The 23,028-nt window shown below is 43.1% G+C and overlaps 1 protein-coding gene across 1 annotated transcript; it reads left to right on the forward strand.

The window, feature by feature from the left end:
- The first annotated feature begins 5,911 nt into the window (after positions 1 to 5,911).
- Positions 5,912 to 22,908, forward strand: LOC118386907 (clusterin-like). Its single transcript, XM_035774891.2, has 9 exons — positions 5,912 to 6,076; positions 9,973 to 10,103; positions 10,219 to 10,367; positions 10,526 to 10,696; positions 10,895 to 11,333; positions 11,425 to 11,556; positions 21,924 to 22,150; positions 22,236 to 22,411; positions 22,555 to 22,908. The coding sequence occupies exons 2-9, from the start codon at positions 10,016 to 10,018 to the stop codon at positions 22,565 to 22,567; spliced, it is 1,395 nt and encodes a 464-aa protein (XP_035630784.1). The 5' UTR covers positions 5,912 to 6,076; positions 9,973 to 10,015; the 3' UTR covers positions 22,568 to 22,908.
- The last annotated feature ends 120 nt before the right edge of the window (positions 22,909 to 23,028 follow it).

The raw sequence follows: 23,028 nt of genomic DNA on the forward strand, positions 1-23,028 counted from the left end.
AGTGGGGATTGGAACCAGGTGTGTGTAATGATGATGATACATGTCCAGGGTTGATGAGTGAAGGGTTTTGCCAGCAGTAGGTTCGGCAGCAGCTAGAACGCTGGCGATGCCGAATGCCTGGGCTGGACAGGAGGGGGAGCGAAGGCGAAGGCTGGTGTGACAGACAGGGCAGCTGGATCCTGGACTTCCTGACAGGCCACCCCCAGGTGGTAAGGGTAGGTAAACAAGACATCTGCCACGCTGATTCTCAACACACGGGCCCCTCAGGGGTGCATGCTCAGTCCCCTCCTGTACTCCTTGTTCACCCATGACTGCACGGCCAAGCATGACACCAACACCATCATTAAGTTTGCCGACGACACAACAGTGGGCGTGATCACCGACAACAATGAGACAGCCTATAGGGAGGAGGTCAGAGACCTGGCAGTGTGGTGCCAGGATAACAACCTCTCTCTCCCCCAATGTGATCAAGACAAAGGAGATGATTGTGAACTACAGGAAAAGGAGGGCAAAGCACGCCCCCATTCTCATCAACGGGGCTGTAGTGCACCAGGTTGAGAGCTTCAAGTTCCTTGGTGTCCACATCACCAACAAACTATCATTGTCCAAACACACCATGTAAGTCATGAAGAGGGCACAACAACGCCTATTCCACCTCAGGAGACCGAAAAGATTTGGCATGAGCCCTCAGATCCTCAAAAGGTTCTACAGCTGCACCATCGAGATGCATCCTGACTGACTACATCACCGCCTGGAATGGCAACTGCTCGAACTTCCGACAGCAAGGCACTACAGAAGGTATTGCATGCGTTCCAGCCCAGTACATCACTGGGGCCAAGGACCTCTGACACCCAGGACCTCTATACCAGGTGGTGTCAGAGGAAGGCCCTAAAAATTGCCAAAGACTCCAGCCACCCAAGTCATAGATTGTTCTCTCTGCTACCGCACAGAAAGCGGTCTACGTCCAAAAGTCTTGTTAACAGCTTCTACCTCCAAGACATAAGACTCCTGAACAGCGAATTAAATGGCTACCCGGCTACCTATGCATAGTCACTTTACCTCTACCTACATGTACATATTACCTCAATTACCTCAACTAATCTGTGCCACCGCACATTCACTCTATACCGGTACCCCCTGTATATAGCCCTGCTACTGTTATTTTATTATTACTCTTCAATTCTATATATTTCTTTTCTATAATAAGAAATAAAATAAAAAAATCTGTTTTATTTTTTACTTCCGTTTATTTTAGTAAATACATTCTTAACACTTATTCTTCTTAAAACTACATTGTGGTTAAGGGCTTGTAAGTAACCATTTCACTGTAAGGTCTCCACCTGTGGTATTCGGAGCATGTGACAAATAAAATTGGGTTAGATTTGATTTTCTCTGACCTCTGAGTGAACCTTTTGCCTGGGTCCTTCTCTCCTTGTACTTCAAGGCCCATGCAGAGTAAATGATCCAGCTGCTCTATGGTTCCAACAGAAACCTCTTAATTGCTTCGGTCCACTTTGGTCTATTATCGTCCTATCTTAGTGATTGTCTAAGTCTTATTATGCTCCACTGATGTTTTCTAATACTCAGCGAATGCACAAAATGTTGTGATCTTGGATGGGATCCTAATAGCCAGTAAATCAATGGATGGGTAAACTAGAATCCTTTGTTTGGAAAAGGTTCTGACAGCAGTTTGTTACTTAAGAACTGGGTTCCACTTCCAGCTTGACTTGATAAAGCTCCATCTTTAGAAAATGTAGTTGAAAGAGATCTCAGAAAGAGAGAGCGTGTGAGAGTGACAGAGACAAACATCTGTTTTTGCTTCAATCCATAATCACAAGGTAAGAAGTTGTCTCTATCCGCTGTGAAATGACCTTTTGTCTTGGAGATCTAACCATATGATGTAAGCTCCTATGCAGACAGCGTCTGTAATGTGAGCTGCACACATTTTGGTTTTTCATTTGTTTTAAATATTCCATTCTATTTTTCGGGGAAGATTTTGGCTTTCTGATAATTTAGCAATAATAAAAACATTCACTTTACCCCCCACACCCAGAATTGTTCTTGTTGCCTCAGGGCAACGCTGCGCCATAAAGGTAATAAAACACCAAGGAAAATGTGATATTTTCAGAACATTTATTAAGTGAAACATAGTAGAAACAAGCACTATTTTTATAAGAAACTACAAATTGGGAATAAACTAGTATTTCACTACCTCTCAAACCTATGGTTCATTTCCCCTCACTGTCACTGTCCTCAAGCTCACTTTCCTCACTATCAGAGGGTATGATCCTAACTGTTCCAAAAAATATTTATCCTTTATTTATCTAGACAAGTCAGTTAAGAATTAAGAACAAATTGTTATTTTCAATGATGGCCTAGGAACAGTGGGTTAACTGCCTTGTTCAGGGGAAGAACAACAGATTTGAACCTTATCAACTCAGGGATTCGATCTTGCAACCTTTCGGTTACTAGTCCAACCAATTAGTCTCATTTCGCTCATAGAATGTCTATGTGTCCATTGCCTGTGAATGTCAGTGGATATTTTGGAAAAACATTGACCAAGGCCATCATTTTACATCAAATGATATGTCTTTAATTTGTCATTATATTATTCTGACAAGTAACCTAATTGTACATTGTTGCCCATAGGCACCAAAAAGAGAACTACATTTTTTGAATATATCTAAAAGCAAAGTATGTTCATAACCAAATCAAATATGCTTCTTAAGATGTTCCTACACAAGTGCATATGCTTTTATTGTCACATTCTTTATTTAAACATGCAGAGCAATCAAATGTATCTTACCCTTTGCTCACACCATGTGGTCATGTCGCTCTGCGATTGACACATCACATTAACTTTGGCACCTCATTGGATTGTGTACAGACATGTCATCACATATTGTTTAAGCCATCTTTGATTGAGCTTTACAACAATGTTACTGGCGGCCATCCTGTAATAACCTAAATTCCAATCCATTTTCATGACTTTATAAACAGGGGCCATTTTGTTTCAATCCATAGCAGTTTTATGTTGATATAATCTGTTATCAAATAAATAGCCTGGTCACTGATTAATGGGAAGTTCATGACTGCTTTTGTTTTTCAGTGATGCAGAGAGATGCCATCTTTGGCTCTAGTTTAGAGGTCACTATTTTTAACACTTTCAGTGTTTACATCCATAAAGATGTTGATGCCTGCATGTTTCTAATAGCAGCTGTGATTCAGCTGTTTGTCAAGAGATCTTTTAATGATGTGTCTAAAGGTCAAGAGCAATTACTGAAGTTATGTCATGTAAACTATGTAAATAGGACATTGACTTACAGATAAGTAATGTTATGCAGTAGTATTGTAGGCTACATCAAAAAAGCGGTAGCTGGTAACACAATATTGAGCTAAACTGAGGGCATGTGGTTCTAAAGATTGAGAGTGAATATCAAGTTAGGATGTTGAGTCTTCCATTAACAGATTAGGAAGCCCCAACATAATTCAATTTGTGGAGTTGTGATTTGGGATAGACTATAATGACTTCAAAGAGATTTTGATCTCGATGCCAAACTTCAGAGACAGTGAAAACAATTGTCCCATGCAGTCATAAGGGACTAGGCTACAACCCAGAATGGTTTAAATGACTTGGAAGAAAAAACAGAACAATGAGGAAACAATGAACACACTGAGAACATTGCTTTACTGAAAGCACTGAAGATGACATTTTTCACAATTTATTTTTGCATTTCAAACGTTTTGTATCTGGACTGCATCTATTTATCACACTGCAAAGATAATTGATCTACGTTTTGACACACCCAACATGTCCAGTCCTTCATTTATAGCAGCAGCTACTGAGAACGTACACATCTCAGCATTTCTTACGTTACATCTAATGCCACCCAGTGGGCACTATGTGAAATTACTGGGAACCTTCTTGATTAATACTGCAGGAGGATACATTATGACGCTGAGAATCAGCAGAAAATATAGATTACTGTCATTTTTCATTGTCCTGGAATATTTTTTTGCCTTACTGTACATATACCCTGATACTGATGGAAAGCATCCTTGCCAAAGGCACTTGTATATCACACAGACACCAGCCATCATAATAATCTTACATCCACCAAACTTAAAGGCATTCCAAACCCACTGCTGTGGTCAGACACTGTATAACAAGGCATGAGCAATTAAAGTGATACAAATCAATAGCATGATTTGCAATCAGTGTTATTTTGCGAGCAACGCAATATAACATTTCTCAGAGGGAGCAGCTGTTGTCATTCCCAGCAGCAGTTTATCACTGTGGGATAGAGAGTGTCTACTGCATGTCTCAAGAGATCCCTGTGTTCTGTGGGAAGTGATAGTCACACGTCTGCCTGTGACTGTGTCTCAGTCTGTGAATGACCTTGACTGGTCACATGCACTTGGAAGGAAGGGAGGAGAGGAGGAGAAGGATGGAGGATGAAAGAAGGGAAGAATGGGAATGGGAGAAGGGGATGGAGAGGGAGGAGGTAGGAGAGGCTGCAGGCCCAGGCACGTCTTGCTCTGCCCTGGTCTGGGCCTGCTGGAGAGTGGGAGAGAGGAGAAGTGGGGGAGAGAGGAGAAGTGAGGGGGAGAGAGGAGAGGGGGATGAGATGTGTCTGCCCGCCTAAACACAACAGCATCTCTCACAAGGGCCAGACACCATCACAAATCAACCTTGAGCTCGTCTGGATGTGGATGACAAATCATGTCTGTGGACTTGAGCGTAGACACTAAACTTGGCTGAGTCCTTTCCTATTCTTCACAAAACCAAACATCAGGCCATGAGGACCAATGCCAAGGGCATTATTCAAGTTTGTTTATATATGATCTCATTTATATCCTTCAAACTGGTGTGTCAAGTGCGTACCCACATTCAAAATCAAAATGTGTCTTTGCATGAGAATAACACAAATAGGAGACAATTAATATTAAACTGGACCAATTGAGGTCTTGTTGCTAGGACGCTCCAGCTGTAATGTCCTGCACAAATGAACGTTCACCTTTCCTCTTATTTGAAACCACAAATCAGCCCTGAAGACTGCTGACACAGTGCCAAGGTATGAGTGTGTGCATACAGTAAATATCACCCGAGCAGACATTCAACATTAGGGCCCAGAACTTGTTATTCTCTGTGTGTTTTAGGTGGAGTGTAGCCAGGAATCTACTTTTTCCATTTCCTCCATTTATATCGTTTCATTTCTGAATGAGCTTATGTAATGATCTTGCGTCACAGGAAAAAATAAAGTATACTCCTAACTGGAGACATCTGGCCACTGGCCTGGCTGTAGAGCTCAGCTTGGCAACAGGATGATGAGAGCATAAAGTAAGAGGTTTACATTTGCAGGGCTCATTAAAGAACCCTTTTATAACCTGTTGGATTCAGCAGCAACACATCATCAACATTCCCGTACCTGTGCTTGGTCATGATTTTGTGTGAAGCTGGAGCCTGGGACAGTTGTGTTTTGAGCCAAGTGTGGAGTTCATGGATATGTTTTGAATTTGAGCTACAAGGTGTTACAGTAAATGTTTGCATTTGTTAGGCTGATAACATTATAATTTGAATTTGACTCATTTTGGATGATCCATGTGTGTGTGTGTGTGTGTGTGTGTGTGTGTGTGTGTGTGTGTGTGTGTGTGTGTGTGTGTGTGTGTGTGTGTGTGTGTGTGTGTGTGTGTGTGTGTAATGATGTGCAGATGCACTGAATCATGGGGATGTATATATAATATAAGGATCAATCATCTTGAAAGCCCCCTCCTCCATGTGCCCAGACCATGTTCACTGACCCACAAAGATGACACAATCCTCCCTCTATTGACATTGTCTCCCAGGAGCCAGAGAGTAGCCAGAAGGAGCTTAGTGACACACGGTGCAACAGTGCCCACTCCTGGCTGCTCCACATTTCTGAGCGGTGACTGGGAATTACACAACTTCTGGAAAAGTCCAAAGCCACAGGGCGTGAATCAGTGTCAACATCACTGCTAGGTCCTGTATAAATACCTAGCGGAAGACAGCCTCACTGCACTTCATCCGCTCTGAAGAGGCAAGATCAACAGGGAGGTGAGTGATCCTCTTCTGCCTGGCAGTCCCGGCTGGCTGGGAGGAAAACGCATATTGTGTGTCTTCAGGGTATCAGCCCTGTGCACAGCTGCCTTCTGCGGCGCTAGACAAAACTGCAGTAGGAGTATCCTTGAAATGCTTGATTTGTCTTTAGAATTGTACCTGGGGCTGATGCTACTATTTTTTGTCATGTGGTTTATTATGATAAATATTGTTTCTATTTGATTCTGCAGACATTCTGCACAGTGATGTTACTGTTATTCCTCATTTTTACTCATGGGTGACCTCTGTTCAAAACTGCCGCTGCCTCTGCCTGTGAATGACCCAGATATGTACTGCGTATATCGCAACATTTTAAGGCTGCAAGCTTTATCGAATGCATTTGCTATAAAGACTCCACAATTGGATAATTAAATTCAACACCCTCAAAGGCACAAAGTCTCTCTGAGTTAGAGTGCTGTTATTGCGTTGATATTATAGCTGCGCAGGGCATGTTTACGTGAGATGGACAAGCAGAGAGCAATTAAGTCTGGACGCTGCAGTTCTCAAGCCCCATTTTTTTCCCCTTGTAGGAGTATACTAGAATGTGCAAATCCCTTTTAATACAGAGCTCAGTCCATCTGCTGGATTGAGCAGAATTGTGGGTTCTACTTCTGGGTTCTATTAATGGTGTTCTACTTTTTCCTGCAAGTCATACAAGTGCTATTGGACCTTATTTATGAGTGGGACATTGTTTGAAACTTCTTTTTCTCCCATGATTATTTTCCCTTGTATCCACCCAGACCTGTAAAATATGTAAGGCTAGTCCTGTGTCTGAAAATGTCAACATTATGACTGTATCTTGCCATTTCCCTTAATGGCAAGATATTTCCTCCAATGGTGACATTTCAACTGAATATCTGGGACCACAATTGGAAGGATGTGCAATGTTTTCCAAATCTAAACATTGAGCTTTATTTTTTCCCAACAATTCAGTGTTTTCTGGTAAGTTGTACAGTGAGCGTGTTGAATACACAAGGGATTATAGGGCTGCCTGGAATAATCACAGAGATTAGTGGAGAAGAATTTGTGTTTGTTTCGGCTCCATTCCAACAGGGAGATCTATCAGATAAACGCCCACTAGGGCTGGATTCAATCTCTAGCGCCGAAGATCATTCGTTGTAGCGTGATTACATTTTATAGGCAATGTTTCTGTGTTTGAGGAGACTGCATTCACGGTAAACGCTGCATATGTCGACTCGATCGAACATGACCTTTACATTTCAACCGCGCTACAACGCTGCTCTTCGGCGCTAAGGATTGAATCCAGCCCCTAATCTCTGCATTGTATCTGTGTCACAGGGTTTATCTTGAGCCTAATGTCAATACTTTTATCAAATTAAAAAAGTATACAATAGGATAAATGTCTATGCTGCACTGCAGTATAAACACACTTTATCGTTTGGAACAAATCAGCAAATGTCAGCATTAAAGAAAAAGGTTTCAAATGATGCTGTGTCACAGTATTGTCATCTTTATATGGGCAACATGACCCTCTAGTGGGTAATATCAACATCCCAACAACACCAAGGTCAGACGTGGACTATACAGGTATTCTCAAACTGGGGTAATACAGGTATTCTCAAACTGGGGTAATACAGGTATTCTCAAACTGGGGTAATACAGGTATTCTCAAACTGGGGTAATACAGGTATTCTCAAACGTGCAATTCCGTCGGCGGTACGCCAAATAAAAATGTGATTCACATCTATTTTTCACATTTTGAAACAGTCCATTTATATTTTCCAACAGGGCTACACATTTGGGTGTTTTTTCTCACCCGAGTAGCCTCGTTTCACTTCCAAAAATAAAATGATACCATCTGGTGTTCAGCGAAATAACAACACGATGTCAAATACAGGTAGCCTAGTCAAATAATTAACATCCAATCACATTAACCGTTACTCTCTCACTAACGGCCCGGCCCGTATGTATCCAAACTTAGCTGCTGCTCATTCAGTTTGCTCGAAAAAGGATAAATGGTTAAAGGAAAGTAAGGCCCGCATCCATAGAGACACATACAGCTCTACTGGTAGTACTGCTACTGTCATCAGTACTCCACCTGCACCTGTCCACAACACAAGTTGATCTGCTTCCACAAGCACATCCATAGAGACACATACAGCTCTACTGGAAGTACTGCTACTGCCATCAGTACTCCACCTGCACCTGTCCACGACACAAGTTGATCTGCTTCCACAAGCACATCCATAGAGATACATACAGCTCTACTGGTAGTACTGCTACTGCCATCAGTACTCAAAATCAAATCAAATCATATGTATTTATATAGCCCTTCGTACATCAGCTGATATCTCAAAGTGCTGTACAAAAACCCAGCCTAAAACCCCAAACAGCAAGCAATGCAGGTGTAGAAGCACGTGCACCTGTCGACGACACAAGTTATTCTGCTTCCACAAGCACATCCAATGCTTAGCATAAGTAATTATACATGTTGTTGCTAGCCCAGCTAGCATGGACACTGACAGCTGTGAATCTGATGCAGCTACTGCCCCCTTACCCAGGAAAGCACCGGACAACAGACAGGGACGTTGGACCATCGAAGAGCAAATATGATGAGAACTACATTGATTTGGGGTTCACTTATATTGGGAGTAGTGCTTTTCCTCAGCCACAGTGTGTTATATGTGCAAAAGTACTATCTCACAACTCGATGAAACCTGCACTCTTGCGTAGACATTTAGAAACAAAACATGCCAATTTGAAAAATAAACCACGGGAGTTTGAACGAGAATTAAGACGACTTTCAAGTAGTAAGACATGTATAAAAGCAACAGATACCATTAAAACTGAGCTAGAAGTCGTATATGATGAGCAACCGAGGGGCTAGGACAGGCAAGCCCCATACTATTGTGGAGGACTTAATTCTCCCGGCTGCCGCGGATATGGCTGGGACAATGCTGGGGGGAAAGGCCAAAAAAACAATATAGACAATTCCTTTGTCGAACAACACTGTTTCACGACGCATCAGGGACACGGCAGGAGATGTTTTGAAACAATTACTACTTCGCATACAAGCCTGGGATTTCTATGCATTACAGCTGGATGAGCCAACAGACATGGTGACCTGGCACAGCTCCTGTTATATGTCCGTTACGTTTATGGGAGGTCAATTAAGGAAGACATCCTCTTCAGCAAACCACTAGAAACCAGGACAACAGGAGAGGATATTTTTAAAGTACTGGACAGCTTTGTGATATCAAATGGACTTTGGTGGTCAAGATGTGTTGGTATCTGTACTGATGGCGCAAAAGCCATGACAGGGAGACATAGTGGAGTGGTAACGATATGCAAGCAGTTGCTCCCGACGCCACTTGGGTACACTGCAGCATCCACCGAGAGGCTTTTGCTGCCAAGGGAATGCCTGACAGCTTGAAAGGCATTTTGGACACTACAGTGAAAATGGTTAACTTTGTTAAAGCAAGGCCGTTGAACTCTCGCGTATTTTCTGCATTATGCAATGATATGGGCAGTGACCATGTAACGCTTTTACAACATACAGAAGTGCCCTGGTTATCAAGGGGCAAAGTATTGATGTGTTTTTTTTTTTAATTGAGAGACGAGCTTAAAGCTTTCTTTACTGACCATAATTGACACTCGTTCTTATGTTTAATAAATGTATCGTATAGTGTGTGTGTGGCAGGCTTACAATGTTGGCAAAAAAACAAACATTTGAGAGTGCGCTGTCCCTGGTGCTAGAGAGTGTTGAATGTTTGAAAGGGTATGGGACTATAAAAAGTTTGGGAACCACTGGACTATGAGGTCATTTTGCAGTGCTTTTCATAAGAGGCGTTATGATTACAACCGAAATACCCTAAGCCCCCTCTGTTTTTCAGGTGTGTACTGCATCAGTCGCTTGGTATCTAAGAAACAGTAAAGATGAGAGTCTTTGGGTCACTAGTGGGCCTTGCTTTGCTTCTGGTATCTACTGAGTGTCTGCTGCCTCCATCAAAGGAGGATCTAAGCCGTAAGCCATCATATAACTAAATATCTTCAAATTGTTCAGAATAGCCGTATACTGTATAATGCAGGATATTTTTAAGTCGCTGGGGAGATTTATTTTGAGCGATTGTTCTCTGCAGAGATTTCTCTCCTGGGGGTGAAGTACCTGGACAAGCAGATAGAGAATGCCATCAGTGGGGTGAAGGAGATGAAGACAGTGATGGAGAGGTCTGGAGATGATCACAATAAGTTCTTGAGTGCCCTGGAGAAAACTAAACAGCAAAAAGAGGTACAGTGCATTTGAGCAATGCACAGTACCATGAGCTTTCATCACTGTTTTGGACAACAATAAGTTAATGATCACACTACATTTTGTGTTCAATTCATCAGCTATAGTCACCTAGTTCTTTTTAGACCACTGACTCAGTTGCTGTGTTTGTTTCCCAGGATGCTCTGAAGGCAGCTCAGGAGATGGAGACTAAACTGAGTGAGGAGCAGGAGGTGTGTAACGGCACCATGCAGTCTCTGTGGGAGGAGTGCAAGCCATGTCTGAAAAACACCTGCATCAAATACTACTCCAGGACCTGCAGCAGTGGCGCCGGACTGATCGGCAGACAGGTATCGCCTCAACTACACAGAACTATCATCAATCAATCTCCACATTGGTTTAGCAATTGTAGTTCAAATATGTTGTGTAAGCTAGACTTACACAGAGACATGCACAACAACTGATCAATGTGTTTAAGCTATTATACAATCCTTCCAAATAAAATAGGTCACTGTTGTACTAGCTGCTTTCTCCTGTTTCCCTCTCAGCTGGAGGAGGTTCTGAACAGGACCTCTCCATTCTCCATCTGGATCAACGGGGAGAACATGGATGTTCTGGAGAGGGAGGACCAGGAGCAGAGCCAGAGGTTCCAGAACCTGGAGGAGCGCTACTCCGACGTGGCCGATGGGGTGGACAGTATCTTCATGGACAGCTTGAGGGTGTTTGACCACATGCGCTCCCTCAACCCTCCCATGTTCTCCAGCCCCTTCCACATGCCCAGTATATGGGGTCATAGTGAGAGGGCCAATGAGAGAGCAGAGATGGGCGAGGTGCGCTCCCGTATGGTGAGGTCCGCTTTGCAGGACCCAGACTTCCATGGGTTCCACAACATGTTCGCTCCTATGATGGACATGGCCCGGAATATCTTCGGCTCCATGGGGCCTGTCATGGACGCAGACGCTAACTTTGACATCAACCCCTCAGAGGGTATACCTCAGTCCTAATTAAACAACTGTTATTATACAATAACATGGTGTTAATGTTTACATAAATGATATTGGGCTTCTTTTTTCCACAGAGGGGAGTGTGAATGAGGATGTTGTTGTGACAAAGCCTTCCGGTATGACCTGCAGAGAGATACGTCGCAATTCTGCTGGCTGCATTAAACTGCGAGGAGAGTGTGAAAAATGCGTAGCGATCCAGGATATTGGTAAAGCCCATCAGATTTTCTTTCTCTTTCTTACCACAAAGTCATGCCTTGGCTGAGTCAGGTATTTTTAAAATTGTTTTATTTAAGCTTTATTTAGCTAGGCAAGTCAGTTATGAACCAATTCTTATTTACAATGACGACCTAACAAAAGGCAAAAGGCCTCCTGCGAGGACTGGGATGGGATTAAAAAGAAAAATATAGAACAAAAAAACACATCACGACAGTAGAGACACCACAACACTACATAAAGAGAGACCGAAGACAACAACATAGCATGGCAGAAACACATGACAACACAGCATGGTAGCAGCACAAAACATGTGTTGTGACGTATTGATTTATATGACGACTGCTGTTCATCTAATTATTAACTGTTAAATGACTTAAATGTAATGTAAATGTAACTGTTTATAATTACGTCTTTCAATTAATCAGGTAATCATTAACTCAGTAACCTGGGGCACCATGGGAAAAGTTCATTTTTTATTGAGTTTCCGTTTTCCCTAATTAACTATCAGAATATAGATTTTACAACAGTCGCTAATTAATTAATTTCCTCTACAGTCTCATCCTGAACGTCGCATAATTCGTGATTCTGCACAAACCCGAGTCTCACTAAATAATTCTGTACCACACCAATTGAGTTGATCATTTATTTACTAACATGCTAAATGATAACATAAGATACACATACACAAACAAACAGTCTAGGCTATTGATTAAAACTTAGTACAATGAAACATTTTCCAGTTTCACTTGTTACACAAAATGGGGATTTAGAAAGAGAGAGAAAAAGAGAGTGCACGAGAGAAAAGCACACTTGAATACATTTGTAAACTATGCTTAGTTTAGCACTTACACCTTGCCCCGAACTGCTGCTCTTATGGGTTAGAATATAATGATGTAATTACTTGTCGAAGGTCTCTTCTCTGATGGTGGCACTTCTTTCGTTACCGGGTGTAAGTCTTTGATTGTCCACACGGTGTCAGTGTCCTTTCTCTTAGTAGTCTGTTTTCTTGCCCTCGTTATGAAAAGGGGTCTTCTCCGGACGACTAATTAGCCGTGTACAGTCGTGGCCAAAAGTTGAGAATGACACAAATATTAATTTTCACAAAGTCTGCTTGCTGTCTCAGTTTGTATGATGGCAATTTGCACATACTCCAGAATGGTATGAAGAGTGATCAGATGAATTGCAATTAATTGCAAAATCCCTATTTGCCATGCAAATGAACTGAATCCCCCAAAAACATTTCCACTGCATTTCAGCCCTGCCACAAAAGGACCAGCTGACATCATGTCAGTGATTCTCTCGTTAACACAGGTGTGAGTGTTGACGAGGACAAGGCTGGAGATCACTCTGTCATTCTGATTTAGTTCAAATAACAGACTGGAAGCTTCAAAAGGAGGGTGGTGCTTGGAATCATTGTTCTTCCTCTGTCAACCATGGTTACCTGCAAGGAAACACGTGCCGTCAGCATTGCTTTGCACAAAAAGGGCTTCACAGGCAAGGATATTGCTGGCAGTAAGATTGCACTTAAATCAACCATTTATCGGATCATCAAGAACTTCAAGGAGAGCGGTTCAATTGTTGTGAAGAAGGCTTCAGGGTGCCCAAGCAAGTCCAGCAAGCGCCAGGACCGTCTCCTAAAGTTGATTCAGCCGCGGGATCGGGGCACCACCAGTACAGAGCTTGCTCAGGAATGTCAGTAGGCAGGTGTGAGTGCATCTGCACGCACAGTGAGGCGAAGACTTTTGGAGGATGGCTTGGTGTCAAGAAGGGCAACAAAGAAGCCACTTCTCTCCAGGAAAAACATCAGGGACAGACGAATATTCTACAAAAGGTACAGGGATTGGACTGCTGAGGACTGGGGTAAAGTCATTTTCTCTGATTAATCCCCTTTCCGATTGTTTGGGGCATCCGGAAAAAAGCTTGTCCGGAGAAAGACAAGGTGAGCGCTACCTTCAGTCCTGTGTCATGCCAACAGTAAAGCATCCTGAGAACATTCATGTGTGGGGTTGCTTCTCAGCCAAGGGAGTGGGCTCACTCACAATTTTGCCCAAGAACAGCCATGAATAAAGAATGATACCAACACATCATTCTAGAGCAACTTCTCCCAACCATCCAGGAACAGTTTGGTGACGAACAATGCCTTGTCCAATATGATGGAGCACCTTTCCATAAGGCAGAAGGGATAACTAAGTGGCTCGGGAAACAAAACATCAATATTTTGGGTCCATGGCCAGGAAACTCCCCAGACCTTAATCCCATCGAGAATTTGTGGTCAATCCTCAAGAGGCGGGTGGACAAACAAAAACCCACAAATTCTGACAAACTCCAAGCATTGATTATGCGAGAATGGGCTGCCATCAGTCAGGATGTGGCCCAGAAGTTAATTGACAGCATGCCAGGGTGGATTGCAGAGGTCTTGAAAAAGAAGGGTCAACACTGCAAATATTGACTCTTTGCATCAACGTCATGTAATTCTCAATAAAAGTCTTTGACACTTATGAAATGCCTGTAATTGTACTTCAGGGTTCCATAGTAACATCTGACAAAAATATCTAGAGACACTTCCTCAACCTCATGCTGCGTTTTGGGGTTGCGACTACTCAGATCTTAGACAACTAATTTCACAGTTCACTTTTCCAAAACATTCTTTTTGATCTGGACATTTTCCACACAACATACAATGTGTATACATCATGTGCATATTATGGAAACACTTATAATGTCGTCATTTAAACTTTAATAACATCACAAAAACAACATTAATTTTCATATTCCATCTATCGTTATTACCACCATTTTTGCTGATGAAATATATTTACCTAAGTCCATTTATTGCATGTATCGTTCTGAGTTAGATTCTCCATAGGGCCCACTCACACATTCCAAACCTCCACACTGAGTTGACAAAGGATTTTGTCTGCTGCCTTAAGATTTACAATGGGCATGAGGTGTCATAAAACCCCTCATCTCCCCCCTGTGGTGGGTGTGAGAGATATATCTGTAGGACTGTGTTCCATGGTAACCTGACCCGAACAGGACAGTCATGACACATGGTACAAACATTATTGGGCACAGACAACAGCACAAAGGCAAGAAGGTAGAGACAACAATACACATGTGAAGCATCCACAACTGTCAGTAAGAGTGTCCATGATTGAGTCTTTGAATGAAGAGATAAAGAGAGAACTGTCCAGTTTGAGTGTTTTTTTGCAGCTCGTTCCAGTTGCGAACTGAAAAGAGGAGCGACCCAGGGATGTGTGTGGTTTGGGGACGTTCAACAGAATGTGACTGGCAGAACAGGTGTTGTATGTGGAGGATGAGGGCTGCAGTAGGTATCTCAGATACGGGGGAATGAGGCCTATAAATAAGCATCAACCAGTGGGTCTTGCTATGGGTATACAGAGATCATCAGTTTACGGAGGAGTATAACGTGCAGTGATGTGTCCTATAAGGAGCATTGGTGGCAAATCTGATTGTCGAATGGTAAAGGACATCTAGCCGCTCGAGAGCACCCTTACCTGACAATCTATAAATTACGTCTTCGTAATCTAGCATGGGTAGGGTGGTAATCTGAATCAGGGTTAGTTTGGCAGATGGAGTGAAAGAGGAATGATTACAATAGAGGAAATCAAGTCTAGATTTAACCTTATAGCCTGCAGCTTGGATATTTTCTGAGAGAAGGACAGTGTACCGTCTAGCCATACTCCCAAGTACTTGTATGAGGTGACTAACTCAAGCTCTAAAGCCTCAGAGGTTGTAATCGTACCAGTGGAGAGAGGGGCATTCTTCTTACCAAACCACATTACCTTTGTTTTGGAGGTGTTCAGAACAAGGTTAAGGGCAGAGAAAGCTTGTTGGACACTAACAAATCTTTGTTGTAGAGCATTTAACAAAAAAATCCAGTGAGGGCCCAGATGAGTATAAAACTGCATATATCATCTGTATCATCTGCATATAAATGGATGAGAGAGCTTACTGCCGAGCTATGTTGTTGATGTAAATTGAAAAGAGTGTGGGGCCTAGGATCGAGTCCTTGGTGACAGGCAGTGGCTGAGACAGCAGATGTTCTGACTTTATACACTGCACTCTTTGAGAGAGGTAGTTAGCAAACCAGGCCAAAGACCCCTCAGAGACACCAATACTCCTCCCACAAGTATGGAATGGTCAAGCATATCAAAAGCTTTAGACAAGTCAAAATAATAGCAACACAACATTGCTTAGAATCAAGGGCAATGGTGACATAATTTAGGACCTTTAAGGTGGCAGTGACACATCCATATCCTGGGCAGAAACCAGATTGCATATGAGAGAAAATACTATAGACATCAAGAAAGCCAGTCAGTTGATTATTGATAACTTTTTCCAACACTTCTGAACGCGGAACGAGGGAGAGCTCAGATTTGTTGTTTTTAAAAGTTTGTTGTTTTGAAAGTGTATTAGTAGCTAGCTAACTTTTTTAGTTTGGATTCTGCAACGTAGTTGTTGGGACAGCTAGTCTCTGTCCAGTGATCCTGCCGAACAAGGGCGGGTCTGAGGAGCTATTTGGCATAGCAGCTAGCCTATTCATACGAAATGGCGCCGACAGAGAGGGCTGCCATGCTTCTAGCTCTTAGGAAACTTCGCAGTATTTCGTTTTTTAAGTATTGTTTCTTACATTATTATCCCAGAAAATGTTTTGTGTTATTACATACAGCCAGGAAGAACTATTGGATATCAGAGTGGCGGTAACTTTCCAGCACCAGCAGCATTACGACCAGGAATACGACTTTCCGAAGCGGATCCTTTGTTTGCACCCCCCAGGGCATTTGAACTGATTCCAGAGGCCGACCCAAAACACTGCCGGCGGAGGAGAGGTACTCGGAGTGGTCTTCTAGTCCGACTTAGTAGGCATGCATACCATCCACCACTTTGGAGTATATTACTTGCTAATGTTCAGTCTCTGGATGATAATGTTGATGAGCTTAGGGCGAGGGTTTCTTTCCAGACAGACATCAGGTATTGTAACATACTCTGTTTCAAGGAAACAAGGCTCTCTCGGGATATACTGTCTAAGTCGGTCCAGCCAGTTGGGTTCTCAGTTCATTGCACAGACAGGAATAAATATCTCTCCGGGAAGAAGAAGGGTGGGGTCGTATGTTTCATGATTAACGACTCATGGTATGATTGTGATAACATACAGGAACTCAAGTCCTTTTGATCCCCCGACCTAGAATGCCTCACAATGAAATGCAGACCATATTATCTCCTAAGATAATTCTTTTTGGTTATTGTCACAGCCCTGTATATCCCCCCTCAAGCCGATACCACGACGGCCCTCAAAGAATCTTACTGGACTTTATGCAAACTGGAAAAAACATCCTGAGGCTGCATTTATTTTATCTGGGGATTTTAACAAAGCAAATTTGAGAAAAAGGCTGCCAAAGTTCTATCAACACATCGACTGTAGTCCTCGCACTGCTAAAACACTCGACCACTGCTACTCCAACTTCCGGGATGACTACAAGGCCCTCCCCTGTCCTCCTTTCGGCAAATCTGACCACAACTCCAGTTTGCTCCCCCTTCCTATAGGCAGAAATTCAAACAGGAAGTAGCCGTGCTAAGGACTATTCAATGCAGGTCAATCGGAATCCATGCTTCAAGATTGTTTTGATCACGCGGCCTGGGATATGTTCCGGGTAGCTTCAGAGATTAATATTAATGAATATACTGATACGGTGACTGAGTTTATCAGGAAGTGTATAGGAGATGTTGTACCCACCGTGAATAGATGGCAGATTTCGCGCAAAACTGAAGCGCGAACCACCGCATTTAACCATGGCAAGGTGACTAGGAATATGGCAGAATACAAACAATGTAGCTATTCCCTCCACAAGGCAATCAAACAGGCAAAACGTAAGTATAGAGACAAAGTGGAGTCGTAATTCAACAGCTCAGACACGAGAGGTATGTGGCAGGGTCTACAGACAATCACGGACTACTAAAGGAAAACTAGCCATGTTGAGGACACCGACGTCTTACTTCTGGCCAAGCTAACCACCTTCGCCCGCTTTGAGGATAACACAGTGCCACTGACACGGCCCGCTACCAAAGACTGTGGGCTCTCCTTCTCCGTGGTAAGACATGTAAGAGTGTTAACCCTTGCAAGGCTGCCGGCCCAGACGGTATCCCTAGCCACGTCATCAGAGCATGTGCAGACCAGCTGGCTGGCTATTCAATCTTTCCCTATGCCAGTCTGCCGTCCCCACATGCTTCAAGATGCTCACCATTGTTCCTGTGCCCAAGAAAGCAAAGGTAACTTTGAGACTAGTCAAGGATCATATCATGTCACCCTAGACCCACTTCAATTTGCTTACCACCCCAACAGATCCAGAGACGATGCAATCTCCATCGCACTGCACACTGCCCTATCCCATCTGTACAAGAGGAATACCTATGTAAGAATGTTGTTCATTGACTATAGCTCAGCATTCAACATCATAGTACCCTCCAAGCACATCATTAAGCTCATGGCCCTGGGTCTGAACCCCGCCCTGTACAACTAGGTCCTGGACTTCCTGATGGGCAACCCCCAGGCGGTGAAGGTAGGAAACAACACCTCCACTTTGCTGATCCTCAACCCTGGGGCCCCACAAGGGTGCATGCTCAGCCCCCTCTTGTACTTCCTGTTCACCCATGACTGTGTGCCCAAGCACACCTCCAACTCAATTATCAAGTTTGCAGACGACACAACAGTAGAAGGCTTGATTACCAACAATGACGTGACAGCCTACAGGGAGGAAGTGAGGGCACTGGGAGTGTGATGCCAGGGAAATAAATTCTCATTCAAGGTCAACAAAACCAAGGAGATGAATCGTGGACTTCAGGAAACAGCAGAGGGAGCACCCCTCTATCCACATTGACGGTACAGCAGTGGAGAAGGTCCTCTGCGTACACATCACTGACAAACTGAAAGGGTCTACCCACACAGACTGTGTGGTGAAGAAGGTGCAGCAGTGCCTCTTCAACCTCAGTGAGCTGAAGAAATTTGGCTTGGTACCTACAACCCTCACAAACTTTTACAGATGCACAATTGAGAGCATCCTGTCGGGATGTATCACCGTCTGGAACAGTAACTGCACCGCCCGCAACCGCTGGGCTCTCCAGAGGGTGGTACAGTCTGCCCAACACATCATCAGGGGCAAACTACCTGCCCTCCAGGACACCTACAGCACCCGATGTCACAGGAAGGCCAAAAAGATCATCAAGGACAACAACCACCCGAGCCACTGCCTGCTCACACCGCTATCATCCAGAAGGCGAGGTCAGTACAGGTTCATCAAAGCTGGGACTGAGAGACTGAAACAGCTCAAGGCCATCAGACTTTGAAATAGCCATCACTAGCACATTAGAATCAGCTGCCTATATACATAGACTTGAAATCACATGCCACTTTAATAATGGAACACCAGTCACTTTAATAATGTTTACATGTTTTGCATTACTCATCTCATATGTACAGTGGAAGTTTGAAGTTTACATACACTTAGGTTGGAGTCATTAAAACTAGTTTTTCAAGCACTCCACACATTTCTTGTTAACAAACTATACCCTTGGCAAGTCAGTTAGGACATCTACCTTGTGCGTGACACAAGTAATTTTTCCAACAATTGTTTAGACAGATTATTTCACTTATAACTTAGTGTATCGCAATTCCAGTGGGTCCACTGTGATTTTAAACAGCTTGGAAAATTCCAGAAAATGATGTAATGACTTTAGAAGCTACTGATAGGCTAATTGACATAATTTGAGTCAATTGGAGGAGTACCTGTGGATGTATTTCAAGGCCTACCTTCAAACTCAGTGCCTCTTTGCTTGACATCATGTGAAAATCAAAAGAAATCAGCCAAGATTTCAGAAAAATAATTGTAGACCTCCACAAGTCTGGTTCATCCTTGGGAGCAATTTCCAAACGCCTGAAGGTACCACGTTCACCTGTACAAACAATAGTACGCAAGTATGAACACCATGAGACCACGCAGCCATCATACTGCTCAGGAAGGAGACGCGTTCCATCTCCTAGAGATGAACGTACTTTGGTGCGAAAAGTGCAAATCAATCCCAGAACAACAGCAAGGGACCTTGTGAAGATGCTGGAGGAAACAGGTACAGAAGTATCTATATCCACAGTAAAACGAGTCCTGTATCGACAAAACCTGAAAAGCCACTCAGCAAGGAAGAAGCCACTGCTCCAAAACCTCCATAAAAAAGCCAGACTATGGTTTGCAACTGCACATGGGGACGAAGATTGTACTTTTTGGAGAAATATCCTCAAGTGTGATGAAACAAAAATAGAACTGTTTGGCCATAATGACCATTGTTATGTTTGAAGGTAAAAGGGGGAGGCTTGCAAGCCGATAAACACCATCCCAACCGTGAGGCACGGGGTTGGGCAACATCATGTTGTGGGGGTGCTTTGCTGCAGGAGGGACTGGTGCACTTCACAAAACAGATGGCATCATGAGGAACAAAAATTATGTGGATATATTGAAGCAACGTCTCAAGACATCAGTCAGGAAGTTAAATCTTGGTCGCAAATGGGTCTTCCAAATGGACAATCACCCCAAGCATACTTCCAAAGTTGTGGCAAAATGGCTTAAGGACAACAAAGTCAAGGTATTGGATTGGCCATCACAAAGCAATAATCTCAACCCTATAGAAAATTTGTGGGCAGAACTGAAAAAACATGTGTGAGCAAGGAGGCCTACAAACCTGACTCACTTACACCAGCTCTGTCAGGAGGAATGGGCCAAAATTCACCCAACTTATTGTGGGAAGCTTGAGGAAGGCTACCTGAAACATTTCACCCAAGTTAAACAATTTAAAGGCAATGCTACCAAATACTTATTTAGGGTATGTAAACTAATGACACACTGGGAATGTGATGAAAGAAATAAAAGCTGAAATAAATCACTCTCTACTATTATTCTGACATTTCACATTCTTACAATAAAGAGGTGATCCTAACTGACCTAAAACAGGGAATTCTCACTCGGATTAAATGTCGGGAATTGAAAAAAACAGAGTTGAAATGTATTTCGCTAAGGTTTATGTAAACTTCCGACTTCAACTGTAGTTAAGCTGCAGCAGGCTCAGAACAGAGCTATCAATACTATGCATGCCAGTCTCTCTTGGCTAAGAGTTGAGGAGAGACTGACTGCATCACTTCTCTTTATAAGAAACATGAATGTTTTGCAAATCCCAAATTGTTTGCATAGTCAATTAACACACAGCTCTGACACACACACACTTACCCCACCAGATACGCCACCAGAGGTCTTTTCACAGTCCCCAAATCCAGAACAATTTCAAGAAAGTGTACAGTATTATATAGCATGGAACTCCATTCCATATCGTATTGCTCAAATTAACAGAAAACCTGGTTTTAAAAATCAGATAAAGCAACACCTCACGGCACAACGCCTTTCCCCTATTTGACCGAGATAGTTTGTGTGCAAGTATTGATGTGTAGGGTACGTGTGCCTATCTGTGTAGTTCTGTCCTTGTGCTGTTCTGTCTATTCATGTTCTGTATTATGTCATGTTTCATATTTTGTGTGGACCCCAGGAAGAGTAGCTGTTGCAACAGCTAATGAGGATCCTAATAAAATACCACAAATACTTTTGATAAACAGGGAAAAATAGAAATAGGCCTATAACAGTTAGGATCAGCTTGATCTCCGCCTTTAAATAAAGGACGCACCGTGGCTGCCTTCCAAGCAATGGGAACCTTCCCAAAGAGGAGAGACAGGTTAAAAAGGTCAGAGATACGCTTGGTGATGATAGAGGCTGGAACCTTAAAGCAGAAAGGATTTAAACCATCTGACTCAAAGTTTTTTTGGGGTCAAGTATAAGGAGCTCCTTTAGCACCTTAGACTCAGTGACAGCCTGCAAGGAGACACTTTGTAGCGGGGCAGGGTAAAAAGAGGAGCATCGGGGCTAGTCGCATTAGAAGTGGTGGGAGATGAGGAAATGTTGTACAGGCAATGAGGGATGGCCGAGTCAAATAGGAATCCTGACTTAATGAAGTGGTGATTAAAGAGCTCAGCCATGTGCTCCTTGTCAGTAACAACCAATTCAACATTAAGGGACACGGGCAGCTGTGAGTAGGGTTTATTCTTCAAGTCTTCAACAGTTTTCCAGAACTTCTTGGGATTAGACCCAGAGAGAACGGCTCCTTAAGCTAACTTTGGCCTTTCGAATAGGTAAAACAAGTTGCTAGCACATCACACCAAAAGTTGCTGATATGGAGCTAAAGGGACACCAGTGACTCTGTTGACTATAGAGTTGTGTATTACATGAAATGTGGTTCTCTCCTCCAGACTGCTCAGGGAAGAAGCCTCTGGCTGGTCCTCTGAAGAAGGACCTGGAGCAGGCCCTGGCCATGGCAGAGAAGTTCACTCAGGAGTACAGCAAGCAGCTGAGGAAGTTTGAGGAGCAGATGTCCAACACTTCCAGCCTGCTAGACCTTTTCAGCAAGCAGTTTGGCTGGGTGTCTGCCCTGGCCAACAACACCAACAACAAGGATGAAATCTTCAAGATCGAAACGGTGAGACTCCATAGTCTGCAATGCGTTGTATCCTATTTCTTTGTAACATGGTCTTATGAAGACTTACGTCTTGAATTCCTCCAAGGTCATGTCCAAGGACACAGAGGACCCTGAGAAGCCAGGGGACACCAATGTGTCTGTCCAGTTGTTTGACAACCCTGCCATGACCTTCAGTGTGCCTGGAGACATCCCCTGGAATGACCCCAAGTTCTCTGAAATGGTGGCACAGCAGGCCCTAGACCTCTACAAACAGACCACTGTGTGAGTGCTTCTGTGTCATTGGACCAATAATAATAATAATCTTACTAATCACACCAGGCTTTATAGCAAGTACATTTTAAAGTGAGATAGGAAACAAATGTCCTGAAGTGATTTAGATTTTTTAATGACCTTTTCCTTTCCAGAGTGGTGAAGTAGAAATTGGAGGACACCCCACCGTGCACCACTACACAAAGCAGAATGTTCAGAATGACTTCACACTGTCAACTAGAAAAAGTGAAACCTGTCATCATTGTTGATCATATTTTAAGTAATTGTATATTCCTGTGTAACTAGAACTCGTCCTGCTGTAAGAACCGAATACATAAACACACCAAGTCCTGTTGTCTTGAGGAGAAAGAATATAGTACTGCTGTTGCCCTAGAGTAAAACCTGCTCACTGCTCTTCACTTCATGTTAATTCCTACTGTTCCTTTTGTAGTTCTGTGCTCTTCTGCACAGCAACATGCAATATAAATAAATGAGATCTGACAAAAACACCACCATCTCTGATTATTTACTTGCCTAAGTTATAAAAAATGTCACATCAGCTGATAAAGGATCTTATTAGACTGGAATGCAATCATGTTTTACTATCAAGCGTTCAAAATGTAGCAATA

This window comes from Oncorhynchus keta, chromosome 8, assembly GCF_023373465.1.
Source record: "Oncorhynchus keta strain PuntledgeMale-10-30-2019 chromosome 8, Oket_V2, whole genome shotgun sequence".
In the NCBI taxonomy this organism is placed as follows: domain Eukaryota; kingdom Metazoa; phylum Chordata; class Actinopteri; order Salmoniformes; family Salmonidae; genus Oncorhynchus; species Oncorhynchus keta.